At 58.0% G+C, this 16,182-nt stretch overlaps 3 protein-coding genes across 9 annotated transcripts; 2 read left to right on the forward strand and 1 right to left on the reverse strand.

Annotated features, from left to right (window-relative positions):
- Positions 1–454: 454 nt before the first annotated feature.
- NOX1 (NADPH oxidase 1) lies at positions 455–4,906 on the forward strand. Of its 2 annotated transcripts, XM_048959814.1 has the most exons (13): positions 455–552; positions 1,543–1,638; positions 1,962–2,072; positions 2,158–2,242; positions 2,322–2,467; positions 2,542–2,723; positions 2,870–3,008; positions 3,115–3,207; positions 3,305–3,540; positions 3,616–3,778; positions 3,923–4,069; positions 4,146–4,270; positions 4,352–4,906. In XM_048959814.1, exons 1-13 carry the CDS (start codon positions 508–510, stop codon positions 4,476–4,478), a joined length of 1,695 nt encoding a protein of 564 aa, XP_048815771.1. In that variant the 5' UTR covers positions 455–507; the 3' UTR covers positions 4,479–4,906. The 2 variants fall into 2 exon arrangements, with proteins under 2 accessions (XP_048815771.1, XP_048815770.1); XM_048959813.1 differs by lacking the exon at positions 455–552 and having other exon boundaries at positions 610–1,638.
- An 847-nt stretch (positions 4,907–5,753) lies between these two features.
- On the reverse strand, positions 5,754–12,291 carry CSTF2 (cleavage stimulation factor subunit 2). Of its 4 annotated transcripts, XM_048959185.1 has the most exons (15): positions 12,184–12,291; positions 11,995–12,073; positions 11,472–11,641; positions 11,042–11,178; positions 10,800–10,919; positions 10,552–10,701; positions 10,317–10,440; positions 9,938–10,000; positions 8,561–8,620; positions 7,822–7,963; positions 7,318–7,469; positions 6,752–7,029; positions 6,427–6,552; positions 6,030–6,155; positions 5,754–5,929 (listed from the first exon to the last, which is right to left on the reverse strand). In XM_048959185.1, the coding sequence occupies exons 1-14, from the start codon at positions 12,239–12,241 to the stop codon at positions 6,033–6,035; spliced, it is 1,782 nt and encodes a 593-aa protein (XP_048815142.1). In that variant the 5' UTR covers positions 12,242–12,291; the 3' UTR covers positions 5,754–5,929; positions 6,030–6,032. The 4 variants fall into 4 exon arrangements, with proteins under 4 accessions (XP_048815142.1, XP_048815143.1, XP_048815144.1 ...); XM_048959186.1 differs by lacking the exon at positions 8,561–8,620; XM_048959187.1 differs by lacking the exons at positions 11,995–12,073; positions 12,184–12,291 and having other exon boundaries at positions 11,407–11,520.
- A 25-nt stretch (positions 12,292–12,316) lies between these two features.
- On the forward strand, positions 12,317–15,776 carry TRMT12 (tRNA methyltransferase 12 homolog). 3 transcript variants are annotated; one of them, XM_048959196.1, is made up of 8 exons: positions 12,317–12,392; positions 12,729–12,837; positions 12,954–13,113; positions 13,184–13,382; positions 13,466–13,616; positions 13,692–13,801; positions 14,669–14,826; positions 14,898–15,776. In XM_048959196.1, the coding sequence occupies exons 2-8, from the start codon at positions 12,773–12,775 to the stop codon at positions 15,342–15,344; spliced, it is 1,290 nt and encodes a 429-aa protein (XP_048815153.1). In that variant the 5' UTR covers positions 12,317–12,392; positions 12,729–12,772; the 3' UTR covers positions 15,345–15,776. The 3 variants fall into 3 exon arrangements, with proteins under 3 accessions (XP_048815153.1, XP_048815154.1, XP_048815155.1); XM_048959197.1 differs by having other exon boundaries at positions 12,335–12,407; XM_048959198.1 differs by lacking the exon at positions 12,317–12,392 and having other exon boundaries at positions 12,568–12,837; positions 13,184–13,343.
- The last annotated feature ends 406 nt before the right edge of the window (positions 15,777–16,182 follow it).

Raw genomic sequence — 16,182 nt, forward strand, 5'->3', positions numbered from 1 at the left:
ATGCTGAGCCCTGGCTGGCTCCCGGCACCAGCACAGTGGCACTGCTGTGCTCTGGGATGTCTCCCATCTTCTGCAATTCCTCTTGTGAAAAGTCATCAGGAGAGGCCAGGGAGGGTTGTGCTTGCCAAGCAGAGTCCTCTTCAATCCCCTGCCAGCAGGAAGTTCCTGCCTTAAAAAAGCACGCTCCATCCCCAAATACTGCAGGGGAGGGGAGAAGCAGGGCCGTGCCCCCACATCCCTCTCTCTGCTGTGCCAGCTCCACGTGAGACCCCGTGTGACCCCTCACAAGGCTCCCCGGTACCTCAATACGGCCGCGGCTCTGGGCTCAGCCAGCGTTCCTGGAAGGAGCCTTTGAAATCGTGCGGCATTTCCTCCAAGACACCGTGGGGGAAAATCCCTGCAGCGCCGTTCCCAGGCCCGGGGCCGCTCCTGGGGCTGCTGCCTCCATAAAACGCGGGCGGGCGGCAGCGGGCTGCATTCGCTGCGGGTGGACGGAGACATCGCAGTATGGGCAACTGGCTGGTCAACCACTGGTTCTCGGCCACCGTCCTTGTGAGTGCACGGGGCTCAGGCTGCTGGGGGGCTGGAGGGGCTGGGGGGAAACTGGGAGCTGTCCTGGCTCTGCCATCCACGGAGGAACAAAGAACTCCTCCGTGTGAGTGATGGGCACAGCGCCGAGTGGTGGCTGTGGATCTCATGTAATGACTCCTAGGCTGAAAGGAAAGGTGGCCCCCAGTGCTCAGGGGTTATTTGTATGCCTCTTACTTGTGTGCCTCTTCCCCCTCACAACCCAAATGTCCAAAATCCCCAACTGCTCACAGTGAGGTAGAGAAGCAGTGCATCCCTCCCTGCGGCATCCAAAACCAATGGATGGAGAGTGCAAAACTTGAAACTGCCGCTGCTCCGCTCTACTGCTGTGGGCAGGGAGGCTCCCACTTGGGTTTTCTCCTCTCATGGAGCTGCTCGGTGCTGGAGGAGCTGCAGCACCCACAGCACTGCTGCAACAGCAGCAGGCTGAAACGTCTGGGAAATGGGGGAGGTGGGGACAGGTGCAGGAAATTGGGATATTTGCATATTTTAAATTATTAAAGAAAAATAGAACTCAGGGCAGAGTGGTTTTGGGAGCTCTGCAAAAAATGCAGCTCCCATGCAGTGCAGAGCAGTGCAGGGAAGCACGGCTGTGCTGCAGGGTTGGCAGCATGGTGAGGACTGGCAGCTGCATCCCTGCAGCATTTCCTCCTCCCAGACCTTTCCGGCTCGGTATCTGCCCCAGGCCCTTCCCTTTCTCAGCGACAGATATTTCCTTTATCTTCCTTTCCTCATTCCTTGTGCATGCAGAAGGATGGCAGTGATGGGACAGTTATTTTGCAACACTCCTTCCCACCCTTGTTCCCATGTCCCATCTCACCCGTGATGCCTCAGGAGTAAGGGAGTGGAATGGGATGCACTGCGCTGATGCCCTCTATCCGTGCCTGCAGCCATGTGCTGCAGGGTGAGAGGTCCTGGGGCTGGAGTTCCTCACAATCCTTGGTTCCCCTGCAGGCGGCCTGGCTGGGCATCAACATCTTCCTCTTCACATACTACTTTCTGTTCTTCGACCGGGACGAGCAGTACTTCTACACAAGGGCCATCCTTGGGGTAAGGTGCTCTCAGCAGCACCCTGCCTGCCCTGGAGCCCTCCTGGTTGGGCTGCGGCAAGGCAGTGGCTGCAGCACCCCAGAGGCGTTCCTTGTCCTGTCCTCTTCCAGTTCACTTCTGCTCCATCCTAATCCCTTCCTTGATCTCTGTTCCCATCCCAGCATCGCTCCATACCAATACCCATCCCATAGCCCCAGCCCAGATCGCTTGATCCCCGCTCAGTGTTGCTTGCCCCACCCCATCCTGGGGCACTCAGCCTGCAGGCAGCTGCACCTTGTCCCTGACACAGCAATAATCACCCATCCCTGTCTCCATCTCCCCAGTCTGCCTTGGCGTGGGCCCGGGCATCGGCCAAGTGCCTCAACTTCAACAGCATGCTGATCCTGCTGCCCGTCTGCCGCAATCTGCTCTCCTTCTTGCGCGGGAGCTGCTCGGTGAGTGCCCATGGGCAGTCCCACAGAATGTCTGTCCCCATCCCTGCTTCCATCCCCACCCCAACCCTGCCACCTCTCTTTGCAGTGCTGCAGGAGGACGCTGCGCAAGCAGCTTGACCACAACCTCACCTTCCACAAGTTGGTGGCCTATGCGCTGGCCCTGTTCACAGGTAGCACTCTGCTGCTCACCCTCTGTCCCCCCCGAGCCCTGTGGGGTGACAGCGGGTGACCGCCTGTTCCCCTGCACAGCTGTGCATACCATTGCCCATCTCTTCAACCTGGAGCGCTACAACGACAGCCAGCAAGCCAACGATGGCAGCCTGCCTGCTGTCCTTTCCGAGATGCACCTGCAGGACAGCAACAAGTGGCTGAACCCCATCCATTCCAACCAGACGGTGAGCGTGGGTCCACCACTGCCAACCCCTTGCCCTGTGCCTACCCTGACCCCATCCTCCTGCCACATCTGCAGACCGTCGAGTACGTGGCCTTCACCACCATCCCAGGGCTGACCGGGGTCATCATCACTCTGGCGCTCATCCTCATGGTCACATCTTCCACTGAGTTCATCCGCAGGAACTACTTTGAGGTCTTTTGGTACACACACCACCTCTTCATCATCTATTTCATCGGCCTCGTCATCCACGGTGTCGCGTAAGGCTTTTCCTGCAGGCTCCCAGAGCAGCAGAACAAGGGGCAATGGTGACAAACAGCCACTGTGGTGGCCGCATCTGCTCCAGGATGACCTGGATGCAGTCCTCGGTGGGAGGGGGCCCCATCCTTACACTGCCTCCCTGCAGCGGGTTGGTGCGTGGGCAGACGGAGGAGAGCATGAAGGAGGTGCACCCACAGCGCTGTGCTGAGTTCCTGGTGCACAAACCCAACGAGTGCAGGCAGGAGTGCTGCAAGGAGCCCGAGTTCGGTAGCATCCCCGCAGAGGTAGGGATGGGAGTGGGGCTGCAGGAACCCCAAGCCCTAGCATACTCCGTTAGGAGGAGCAGATGGCCTGGGAGGCTCCAACCCCTTGCTCCCCTCCACCCCACAGTCCTGGAAGTGGGTTCTGGCTCCCATCATCCTCTACGTCTTTGAGAGGATCCTGCGCATCTGGCGCGCGCACCAGAAGGTGGTCGTCACCAAGGTAGGTGGTGAAGTGGCTGCATGGAGGAGGGCAGGGGCTGCTGCCACACAGGCAGCAGGGCCATGTGGGGCACTGAACCCTGCTGCCGGCCTCACAGGTGGTCATGCACCCGGCTAAAGTGCTGGAGCTGCAGATGCAGAAGAAGGGCTTCCGCATGGAAGTGGGACAGTACATCTTTGTCAACTGCCCCGCTGTGTCCCTGCTGGAGTGGCACCCCTTCACCCTCACCTCAGCACCTGAGGAGGACTTCTTCTCCATCCACATCCGGGCGGCTGGGGACTGGACGGAGCGCATCATTGACACCTTCCAGCAGCAGAAGCTGGAAATTCCCAGGTAGCCTGGAGAGAACACCAAAAAGCCCCCCAGGGGTTGAGGCCATGCTTCTTACCCAGGCCCTCCCTCGGCCAGGATCGAAGTGGACGGCCCCTTTGGCACGGCCAGTGAAGATGTGTTCCTGTATGAGGTGGCCATGCTGGTGGGAGCAGGCATCGGCGTTACCCCCTTTGCCTCTATCCTGAAGTCCATCTGGTATAGGTTCCAGCAGAATGACCAGACTCTCAAGACCAAGAAGGTACTGAGAGCCCCGTGGGACCAGCTGACCCCACACCATGGGTTTCTCCATGTTCAGAAGCACTTGGCTTCCTCATGCTTGATATCACATCCTTCTCTTGCTCTATCTTGAGTAACACTTCTTCCCCATGCTACTGCATCCCAGATCTACTTTTACTGGCTCTGCCGAGACACGGGTGCCTTCGCCTGGTTCAATGACCTGCTTGCCTCACTGGAGCAAAAGATGGCTGAGTCTGGCAAGGCAGACTTCCTCACCTACCGGCTCTTCCTCACCGGCTGGGACACCAGCATTGTGAGTTGGCTGTGGGTGGGCATGGCTGCAGGGGGCTGGTGGTGGCTGTGGTCCTCATTCTCTCTGCTCTGCCCAGGCCAACAATGCAGCACTCAACTTTGACACAGTCACAGACGCAGTGACGGGCCTGAGGCAAAAAACCATATTTGGGAGGCCCAGGTGGGACACTGAATTCTCAACGGTGGCCACAGCCCACCCCAGGTGAGATATGGGGGCTTTGGGGTTTCGATACCAGGAGGCATCGCCTGGTCCCCAACACCCACAGCCCCTCGCTGCATGCAGGTCGGTGGTTGGTGTGTTCCTGTGTGGTCCGGAGGCACTGGCAAAGGTCTTGCAGAGATCTTGTCACCAGCACTCCAGCTTGGACCCCAGAAAGGTCAAATTCTACTTCAACAAGGAGAACTTTTAAGCGGGAGCCAGGATGGGACCACGGGCAGCAGAGAATAACCAGCCTGCTGCTCTCACTTCCCTTTTTGAAGCAACTCTGCCTGGAATGAGCATCAGCTGAAAAGCTTTGCATGAGAACCAGGCAAGACAGCGAAATCATCCTTCATAAGAAGAAACTCTGGGTTCACAGACTGCTGCCTCCTTGACACTACAAAGGGTCCCTGTGAGGGGAAATGAGCCCAGCTCTCAGCACAGCCCCCCATGAGACACGCATTGGGATGGACTGGAGCAGCACGCAGGTGCAGACCAGCAGGAGGCAAGGGGAGCCCAGCAGGCTGGGCAAGATGGTGGGGTCAGACGTGACACCAGGGCACTAAGGGCCAAACACACCCCTCCAGATTTAAGTGTCCCTCTCCATAAAATAGTAAATTAAACTTGTTTTTCCTTGCAATAAAAGCCATGGGTGGTGTCTCAATCTGTACAAGTGTGAAGGAAGCCCGCTGTTTGCCCCCCGTTACTGGGCTGCAATAAAAAGGCAATAAACCCTCGGGGGTGAAGTGTAGGGTGGTGGTGATGGCTGTCCGCCAGCCTTCTCCCTCTACAGAGGCTCACAAGCACCAAAGAGCCATGTCTGCACCAACCACCAGGCACAAACCAGCACACAGGCAAGTGCAAAGATAACTAATTCTGCTCAAGCATATGCACAAAGGAGGAGAAAAACACCCTCCCAGGGCAGGCAGGTGTGGTAAGCGATACAGCAACTGGATACAGAGCCCTTCTGCTCTTGTCAACAGGGATAGAAAGCTGAGCTCCCTGTCATGCCCTAGAGGAGGGCACAGCCAGACTGACCTGCACGATGGGGCACCCACTGTTTCCTGGCCCACGGGCTGCTGTTACCAGCCAGACACCTTCCATGGGCAGCTCACCCTGTTTGGTAGCCAGCACATTCCAGCTGAAAGGTGCTAAGAGTACCCATGGTGCTTAATGGTCCTCCAGAGCGTCCTTAGCCCCAACACTTGCTGCCCAAGCCTGATAGCCCATCTCCTCAGATGACAATTTTAGCTTCCTGCATGTGACTGCCTCCTTCCATGTGCTGCCCCTGCTCAGCTCACCATCCCAAGGTGCTTTCTAATGGATTCCTAGTAAACAAGAAATCCCAGCAGTTGCTCCTGCCCCTGTATTGCTGGGAAAATGGTGAAGAACCTGAGAGGTTCAGCCCAGGACAGAGATAGGCGAGGCTGTTCCCAGCAGTCTATGAGGGACCATACAAGGCAATCTGAGACACGGCTTTACTCAAACCCTCCTCCCACTTTATTTCAAACATCATAAAATATACACACAGAAAAAGGAATGAACTGGGAGGGAAAACCTCAGGTGGCAAGGAGGAACCTCTCCCTAAACGCAACATCAACTCAAACAACAGGAAATGGCTGCCATGGAGCACCTTCTCTGCCCATCACACACCTGCCAGGCCTGTGAGAACGGGAGGGAAGTGAGCATTAGCAGGGCCACCCTGCACTGAACAGCACTCTGATTCACCGCAGGGGAGCAGGTATAGGCTTAAGGACATCACCTGTCAGGGTGCCCCCGTGGATTTCTGGATTTGCTCCTTTAGAATAAGGATGCTTTGCCGTTGCTCTGGGGGCAGCATGGCGATCTGGTCTGCTGTCAGCTGCAGAACCTGCATGATCAGGGCCGCCTGAGGAGAGAAGGGAGAGTCAGAATTGCTCTCAGCCAGCATAGCCATGGGTTACCACAGACAAGAAAGAGGTGCTGGATGGATTAAGTTTCCTCTGCAGCAGGACCATGGAGCTGCCCAAGCTCTGAGCAGAGCAGGGTAGAATAACCTCCTGCTCCAAATGCAACGGGAAAGAAAACAAGTTCTCTGAAGCATGGTTATCTTCTGTCGTGGTAAGGCACACAGAAAGCACTACTCTCATTATCTAACCCCTTCCCACACCTTCACTCACCTTCTCATGATCCTGGGGGGTGACCTGGCTCTGTCCAGGACTAAAGCCTCCGGGCTGACCAGCTCCCTGGACCCCTGCCCCAGGAATGCCCCCTCCTTGCATGCCAGCCCCTGCCATGTTAGGAACCTATGGGTACAAGAGAGAGGATAAGGACTGAGGGGTTCCTGGACTCAGCCATAGACACAGGAACATAAAGCAGTCTTTTTACTTCTAGGACACACTGCTCTGCAGGAGGTCTTCCACCTCCAACAGTCACATGCATACCTCTCACCCAGCCCTGCCCACAAGACACCATCAGTGCACAGTCAGTCACACAGAGCTGTACCTGGCGGGGCCCCTGTGGACCGCTGGCTCCCATATTAAGTGGTCCGGGACCCTGTATGCCACCTGGCATCGGGCCACGTGGGTTGGGACCAGGCCCTCGAGGCTCCAGGCCTCGGGATTCCATGACCCTGGCCTCCATGGCCCTGGCTTCAAGCACTCGTGGCTCCAGGACCCGTGGCTCCATGCCCCTTGGCTCCAGGCCCCTCGCCTCCATCACCCGGGGCTCCAGCCCTCGTGGTTCCAATCCTCGCGGCTCCAGCCCTCGGGGATCTCTTCCAACTGCAGAGGAACGACAAGGCAAGCTGTAGAAGGGAGCAGTGCCATGGACTTACGGGATTGAGCCCACTGCCTTCTCTGCTGGGAAGCTGACAAATGCCAAGATGTAGGGCTGGGGAAAAGGAGACATGCCTGGAAGAAGCCCCTCACTCTGTGGGTCTGTTCCTCATGCCTTAGGTTCATTTCTCTGCCCAAACCCCCTTTTAAGTCTTGAGTTGAGTCAGTGAGCTCCACTCTGCCCCTCTGTCTGCATGCTTTAAGCCACCCGTTATTTCATGCCCCCTCTCTCACCTCGAGCATCCATCAAGGGCCCCCGCGGCTCTCCCATCAGTGGTCGGGGTTCTCCCATGGGTCCACCCCTCATCTCATGGGGGGGGCCACGGCTATCGTGGCCAGGCATATGATGCATAGGGGCTCCTTGGTGGGGTGGCCCAAGGTAACCTCTGATGCAGAGAGACGAGGAGAGCAAAGCAGGAGGAGGAGAAAAAGCAAGAGAGTAAATCAGACACTGGCTTGGCACGGTCTGGGCAGAGCGTTGGGATTGCCCCCAAAGCCGGCCGCTGGCAAGGCTTGCACAGGGATGGATGCTGTCAGTCCCATGTCACAGGGCTGCCGATAGCACCCTGGGGATGCCCCATCCCTGGGGAAGGGGACTGGTCCCCATGGCTGGCAGCACACAGGCCTCCAACCAGGCAGCAGTGACTCCCGGAAGGCTCGTGCCATCCCTGTCCTTAGTGAGGTCACCCCTGGGCAGGGAACAGTGCAAGGGGCTCCTCTCCTTCCCTCTCCCCTCACCTGGGCTCCACATCTCCAGTGACTGAGAGCAGGGTCCCTCCACGAGGGTCATTCGGGGCATCTCCCAAAAGGCCTCGGGGCGGCGGGCCACTAGCAGGTAGAGGTCCACGCTGCATAGGGGCCCTCGGGTCTGGCATGGGCACTGCCAGGGAGACATACAAGAACTTGTGAGGACCTGCACAACCAGTGCTGCGCTGAGACTGTCCCCCAGCCCCCTCAGGGCTGGGACGTGCACTGCCTCTCTGCTTCCCGACACAGGCAAGTGGGCTGTGCTGATTGCTGAGGGAGCAGTCCCTGGGATAAGGCCAGAGAGCACAGAAGCCCCTTTCCTGGATGCTCATTACATCACTCTCTTTCCCCCTCTGGTTCTGTCTCAGGCTTCTTACAACACCAGGTGCTCAGAGTGCGGTTGCCCCTTGGCAATCCTAAGAGCATGGGCCAATGTGAGACCAGGTGCAAAGCAAGACCAGGAAAGCTCCTGTCAGAGAAGTGCCTAAGTGGGCTGGATCCTAATTGAAGACCCTCTCCAAACAGGCACTCGTTTCCACTGGCGACTCTCTGCACGGCATTATCTTGCTCTCCTCTCCTGCCCCCAGAGGAAATCCTGCCTCCTCCTAACCCTGCCAGGTTACACGGAGTGATTCCAGTCCCCGGCCCTGAGCACAGTGTGGTGACAGCTGCTCTCACACACTGCACAACGAGCTCCAGGACAGCCTGGAGCAGGCAAGCGCCGCGATACCTTGAACGCGTTCGATAGACGCAGGCCTGGCAGGTCCCACGGGCGAGAGCTGCAGGGTCCCTGGGCAAGCAGCAGAAAAAGAGGGAGAAGAGCAGACACGTAAATAGTGTATGCACACATGCACACAGCCTTGGGGACGGTGCTGTCTTGGCCTGTAGGATCACCTCTGCTCCCTGGCATCCCCCAGGACACCTGTTAAGAAGATGCTGCCAGTCTGGCTGTATCAGCAACTTCCACCAACATCACGTCTGCCACCGCAGGTATGGAAGGCAGCTCGGCACAAAGTGCCAGGCTGGGCGCAGCCCTTTCTTTTCTCACTCTGTGAACATGCAGGGAGCAGAGTGAATCTTGCCGCAGGAAGTCCTGCCAAGAGAACTGGCACACTGCAGGGCCTGCTGCAGCCCACAACAAGTCAGCTCCTGTCCCTGCCTGCAGCTGCCTTGGGCACTCCCCAGCACTGGTTTTCTGTCTGCTCTTCAAAACCTTTTGGGTATCAGTGAAACTGCCAAGAACTGCAGGATTGCTCTTGGGACGATGGTGCTCACTCTGAGAATAATGACAGTCAGCTGCCTTTAGGACACTTAAGACTGGAAGAACTCAGAACAGGTTTGCCACTCTGCTGACACAAGACCTGAGATACAAATCTAGGCGACGGAGATGTCAGAGCCCTGCATGTCTGGAAGAACAGGAATGCCTCACTTTGGTTGCCCTAAGCACGGGGCAGCCGCTCAGTGCTGAATGGTAAAGAATCCAGTTCCAGGGCTGGGCTGTACAGACCGTGCCTGCAGAGGGAGTGAGGGCCAAGCAACTGCCCGTTGCAGAATTCCCTGCCAAGCCTCGTACTCACTATCACAAGCAAAAGCGAAGACCCAGCTCCCTCTGCTGGGCACGGCACAGAAAGACACAGGCAGACACTGCAGCAGCATAGCTGCTTCCCAGCATCCAGGCAGCAATGAAGCAGGGCAGGGACTGGAGAAGAGCAAGCTCTGCCTGCCTGCACAAGCATAGGGACAGACAGGGGCTCATAGACAGATAGAAAACACAGGCACATCCCGCCCAGTGGAATGGCAGCTCTCCTGGCTTCCAGGATGCATCTGTACAACACAGTGTAGAACAAACTGGAAGCAAACTGGTGCCTAGGCTGGAGTCCTGGATGCAGGAGAGCTGTTATCACAGCCTTGCACCTAAGCAAACAAACTCAGGCGTGTCTCAGTGCTATAGGAGCTGCCATGTCACCAGATGCAGCAGCAACAAGGCTGCACATAGCAGGCAGAGGTGTGAGGCAGCTTACTGTGCAACATTGCAGAACCCATAGCCTGGGCTCCTGCTGGAGCAAGGTTCACGTGATACATGGCATGAACTTAACCTCTGATGTACCTTGTCCACGCTCCAATGGCACGGGCCCTCCTCCAGGCATGCCGACCTGCGGCTGCAATCCACCTGATGGGGAAAAAGCAGAGGTAAGACACATTTGTTGTTGCCCCTATACAACCAACTCATTCCTTTGGACCCAAATAACTACCCCCTCCCAGCTCCTGGGGCAACATCTGGAGATTTATTTTCTTGCTGTTGGTTGCCCATGGAGGTAAGCCAACTTTCTGAACTGCCACTGACAGCAGTCACAACCACTGCATGGAGTACAAGTGCCCCCATGGGGCCCAGCCCTATGGTTAGGGGAAGATACAGTGGGGCTGTCTGCAGGACCCACATGCCCAGGGCAGCCTGGACACCGCTCAGTCAAAACCCACACACTCACCTCCTGGAGCCATGGGGCCAGGGCCAGGGCCCTGCACAGCAGCTGCCATCTGTCCTGGGGCTGGCACTCCTCCCTGCATAGGCGGCTGCATCAGAGGGGGAGCGCCATTTACATGCATGCCACCCTGTCCAGGAGAGAAACCAGGCCTCAGCAAAGCCTGTCAGCCCAGCTGGGAAACCTGGGCTGGTAATGCCACCGCTCCCCAGCATGGTACATGTGCCCCAATGGCTCTTACTATGGGTTGTGGCTGGGATGATGGAGTATTCTGTGGGTTCATCTGGGCATTAGGCCCTGGCCCGGGTCCTGGTCCTGGCCCAGGTCCTGGCACAGCCTGCTGGTTGCCTGGGATCAGAGGAGGAACGCTGGTCTGACGATGCAGGATTTTCTAGAAGCAGAAGAAGGAGAAAGAAGTTATCTTCCACTCTCCACAACAGGCTGCTGCCAACGTCCTACCAGCCTCAGTCAAGACAGTGAGGGACAAACCAGTGCAATCTCTGGATCGACGATCCTCATTACCACCTGGGCCTGTAGCAGGGCATAAGCCAGCTGGGGGTTCTGCAGCAGCATGTTCCTGGCTTCCTGGGGGCTGTTCTGGACACACAGCTGAGAATACATATAGAGATCAGCACTCTAGCAAGGCATGATATGGCCTATCAGGGCACAGGCAGCTGTGGTAGAAGGTGCTCATGCACAGAGCAGGGAGCATAGCTCCCTTCTTCACTCACCTTCATCTGCTTCATCAGCTCAAACATCTGCTCGGGTGGCAGACTCGCCACTGCACGGCTGATGGACTCAGGGGCATCCTCAGGATTGACAGGGTCCCCATAGGGTGACTCTATGATAGGTGCACCTGTGCCCAAGCCTGCAACAGAGTTTGTGATATAAGCCGCAACCTCAGAAGGCAGTTTGAGCTAGTGTTTAGAACTGGCTGCTCATAAGAAGGGTAATGCCATGCCATTAATGGAAGGCAGCAAAAGCAAGGAGATCTGGAAGGAGAAAACAACCTTAGCCCACACCCCCATTGCAAAGCTGTTTGCTGGGTCACTTGGAGCAGGCCAGCTCTGCCAGCCTCACAGAGCCAGGTACGTACTGCAATGCCAAGAAGGCCAGGCCCAGTACAGCATCAGCGTTCTCTGGCACAGAATTCAGACTCACTCTTCAGCTCCTCCTTGTTCTTCTCACTGGCTGCATTGTCAACACGGAGGGCCCTCCCACTGAACTCCCGTCCATTCAGGTTCCGCATGGCACTGAGGGCCGTCTCCTGGTCCTGGTACTCACAGAAGCCATATCCCTTTGGCTTTCCTGTCTCCCTGTCATACACCAACCTGCACAGCAAGAGAAGAGCCATCACCACTGAGGGCAGCCTGCAGCTAGGAATGAGTAAACATCCCCTCAGAGCTCCTCAATAGAGGAGCTCTCAACCCATAGCTCTCAACAGAGCACAGTTAGGATGCAGTGATGCAGCTGGTCTGCCGTGGTTACAGCATGCTCACGTTCACGCCGCAATGCTCGGGCTCTATCCCCAGCTCTCAACACGGAGCACGGCCCTCACGCACCCTCAGCACAAGGCAGTGCTGCCGGCCCCGCGCGGGCCCAGGCCTCGCTCCCCCCTGTCCGTTTGAAGGCCGCTCCGCCGCGCACGAAGGGGGAGCAGAGGGGACGACAGAACCGCTCTCACCTGAAGCTGACCACGGGTCCGACCTCGGAGAAAATGTCCTTCAGCTGCTCCTCCGTGGCCTCGTACGGGATGTTCCCCACTGCGGGAGAGAGACGGCGGCGCTCAGCCCGCGGAGCGGAGGGCGGGAAGCCGCAGAGCCGCAACTCGGGCAGCCCGGCCCGCTGCCGCCCCCCGCCGCGCGGCCCTCACCGAAAACCGAGCGCAGGGAGCGGTCCACGGCCGGGTCGCGCACCGACAGCCCCGCCATGCTGCCCGGCGCTTCCGGTCGCCGCGCGCCGCTTCCGGTCCACGCGCGGCACCGCGCCCCCCCCCCCCCCCCCCCACTTCCGCCCTTACCTAACGTGGCGGCGGCGGAACGCGAGCGGAAAACGCTCCGGAGGGAAACGGCAGCTTGTGCGGTAGGACTGGGGGACGTGAGTGCGGGAGCGGCCCGAAGCGGGATCTTCACGGGGCTGCCGGGCGGCTCCGGGTCGGGGCTGTGCGGTGCGGTGCGGTGCGGGGCAGGGCTGGGCCATGAGACATCACCCGCCGGGTCCGCCACCCTTTGGTGCTCTCCATCCCTGGGTGCCACATCCATTGGTGCCCCCCATCCCTTAACGTCCCCCACTTCTGAGCCCCCCATCCCTCGGTGCTCCCTCCCTTGGATCCCCTGTCCCTCAATGTCCCCCGTGCCCACGCAGCCCCATCTCCCTTGTGCCCCCTCTGAGCTCAGCACCCCCACATCCCACACGTAGGTGCCACGTTCCCGTTGGCCGTCAGTATCTCTTCGTCCTCTGCAATGGCTGCGGGGGGTGGCACCATCCCCGCGCTGGTCACGGAGCCACGCTTTGCCCAGCACCTGAGGTGAGCTGGGAGGGAGCTGAGGGCCCCTGAGGTGTCCCCACGCTGTGCTCTGGCTGCAGTGGGACTGGGGAGGCTGCAGGGGGAAAGGAATGCATGAGGCGGCCCTGGCCCTGCAGGCAGCGTTTGGAAGAGGCCCAGCTCTTGGATACCCGGTACCGGCTGCAGAAGGTGCTGGGGGGCAGTGTGGCCCTGCCTGTGCTGGAGGGGAAGGCAGCGGAGCAGTGGCTGCAGGACAAGGAGCTGCAGGGGCCGCCCTGCCGGCTGCTCTGTATCCAGGTGGGCACAGCCCTGCGTTGCCTCCCAGGCACAGGTTCAGGCTGGTGGCCTCACCGTGTTCCTCCTGCAGGACCCTGTCCCCTCAAAGGCTGCCAGCGTGCAGCCACCCGCCCAGAAGTTGCGCTGTGAGCTGCGCCGACTGCTGCTGGAACTGGGAGAGAGCTGGTCAGAAGAGCTGGAGTGCGATGTGCCCCGCACCTGGCAGCAGCATGGAGACTTGATCCTGCTGAGTGAGGACAGCTTCAGTGCTGCGCTGTGGGCAAAGCTGGGTGAGCAGAGCGGAGCTGCCCACAGAGCTGCTATGGGGGGGCTGCCAGTATCTCCCAGTGCTCCCAGCATGGCTGCATTGCAGGCCCTGTGCTCTGGGAGACGGTCGCCTCGGCTTTGGGTGCACAGCGCCTGGCCAAGCGAGGACGGGTGTTGCCAGACAAGATGCGCTCCCCCAGTGTCACCCTGCTGCTGGGCCACAACAGCTGGGTGGAGCATGTGGACAATGGCATTCGGTAAGAGGAGCAGTGACGTGGGACACAGCATTGAAGCTGAGAGAGGGAGCTGCTCTCACTGGTGGTGTCTCCCAGGTACACGTTTGATGTGACAAAATGTATGTTCTCCCCGGGTAATATCACGGAGAAGCTGCGAGTGGCCTCGATGCAGTGCTCTGGGGAGGTGCTCGTGGATCTCTATGCAGGTAACAGCCCTTGGGGGTGGTGGAGGGGTTCTGCAGGACAGGTGGAGAGCAGTGATGCGGGTGCTGATGGCATCCAGATGGATGTGGAACAGTATTAACTCTGCATGAAGAATGAAATGGGTTGGAAAAATAGTCTGGGACCTGTCTTAGAACTCCTGCCCCATCTGGAAGCCCTCAGCACTGCTGTCTCTCCTGGGATCACATTGAATCCTTGGGACAATCTTGTGCTCGGGCTCTGCAGAGCACTACTCTGTACTTAGTACTGCTCACAGGAACCATCTGCATCCAGTGAGAAGGTTTGTCCTCTTTTTGATCCTGGAGGTTGTTTCTGAAAATGTCCTGAGTATATTGGGTGTGATGTGCTTCTGTAACCAGCTATTGCTAACTGAAGCAAACAGCTGGTCTGTCTTCTCCTTTGCTATGAATGCCTGGGGACACGGCATCAGGCTTCTGTGTGTGGAGAGCTCTGTTCTGTATGTAGGAAAGTCAGCATTTCCTATTTGTGACACAGAAAGAAAGAGGAACTCATAGAATTGCTCTTGATCAATTAAAACAAACACCAGACTTGACACCTCCACATAAGCTGGGAGCAGAACAGGACAGCAGCATTAATGGGTAAAGGCAGACCATGAAATAAGTTTCTCTGTAAATACTTTTTAAGATGAATGTTGGTTTTATGGGATGAGAGGGAAATGAAAGTCCATTTTGCAGGCATTTCCCCAATACCTGGGGTAGTTCTACCTGAGCAGAGCAGGTGCATAGAGCTAAGGGTGGTAACCCACATCCTAAGCTGCCTCTGGGGAGCAGAGCAGACCCCAAGGGGTACCTGCCCTGTGCCTTCTTTTCTGCTACTTCCTCTGTCCGCAGGGATTGGGTACTTCACACTACCGTACCTGGTTCATGCGGCTGCTGCCTTTGCCCATGCCTGTGAGTGGAACCCACACGCCCTGGAGGCCCTGAGGAGGAACCTGGCACTGAATGGTGTGCAGGACCGCTGCCAGATCCACGCTGGGGACAGCAGGCAGGTGGGCAGCACCCCTGGCATGGTGCTCTGCCCTTCTGTGGACCCCGTTCACCATCCTCCTCCTCCTCCCAGCTGCAGCTGAGGGATGTGGCTGACCGGGTGAACCTGGGACTGATCCCCAGCTCTGAGGAGGGCTGGCCTGTGGCCTGCCGCGTTCTGAAGAAAGGCACGGGAGGAGTTCTGCACATCCACCACAACGTGGAGGCTCGCCCCGTGCCTCCTGTTCTGAAGGATGAGCAGAGACTCCCAAAGGAATCCAACTCTGAGCAGGAGGATGAAGAACACCGGGCCTCCGAGGAGATGGAGAGCAGTGGGCAGGAAGTGCTGGCAGCCAGGGTCAGGCCTGAGTGGTGGAGCTGGGCTGAAGCAGCTGCTGCACGGATCCGGGGACTGCTGACAGAGCTGCACAGCCAGCCATGGCAGACCAGCATCCTGCACATTGAGGCAGTGAAATCCTACGCACCCCATGTGCATCACATTGTGCTGGACCTTGAGTGCCGCCCAATGCCACCCACCTAGCTGGCCACGGGGCCCCAGCGTGGCTCCAGGTCTGGATTTTGCCATCTGGATGTGGTTTACATCCCGTGGTCCCAGGTGGCAACAGTGCCCAGCAGCAAGCCGGGCCCCTGCCACCCCTGCACCTTGTCCAGGGCTGCTGTGTAAGGGGAGCTGTGCTCAGCTGAGCTGCACAGGGACCGTGTGATGGCAGAGGATGGAGCTGAGGATGCCCACAGTCCCACCCCAGCTCTGCCTACTGCCGCCCAGTGCAGGGACATTGCACTGCCTTGGATGTGTGCTGGCACTTTCAACCCTGTTTTCACACTGAAGAGCTGCAGGGACAAATAAACCTCAAATAAACGTTTGTGCTGGGCTTTGTTTTGGTGTGTCAGGTGCATGCTCTGTTAGGTGTTTTTGTTGGTTTGTTTTTTGTTTTTTTGGTGGTTTTTTTTTTTTTTTTTTTTTTTTTTTTTTTTTCCAGAAATAAAAGTGTTCCCCATTTCCCTAGCCGGTGTCTAGTGAAAATGCAAACGTAACCGACAGCTCAGAGGAAGCACGGTGCCACAGATGTGTCCCTATTGGTGCAGGCACGGGCTGAACAACGTGGAAAGGGGCAAAGCGACATGCTTCATCCTCTCTCCTGGAGCCTGCCCGTCGGTTCCCAGCAGTGCAGCCGCCGATGGGCTCCGTGGCAGCCCGTGTGTGCTCTCAGGGAGGAGCCGCTTACCCCGATAGGGCTGCGGGAGGGCACCCCGGAGCTCCGGGCACGGCTGCGTCCGGGGCCGAGGCTGCTGTTTGCGGACAGCCTCATAAATCCGTGTGTCAATAGAATCGAGGCGTGCCGCCGCGAAGGCTGAGG

The sequence above is a fragment of the Lagopus muta genome, chromosome 13 (genome assembly GCF_023343835.1).
Source record: "Lagopus muta isolate bLagMut1 chromosome 13, bLagMut1 primary, whole genome shotgun sequence".
NCBI lineage: Eukaryota > Metazoa > Chordata > Aves > Galliformes > Phasianidae > Lagopus > Lagopus muta.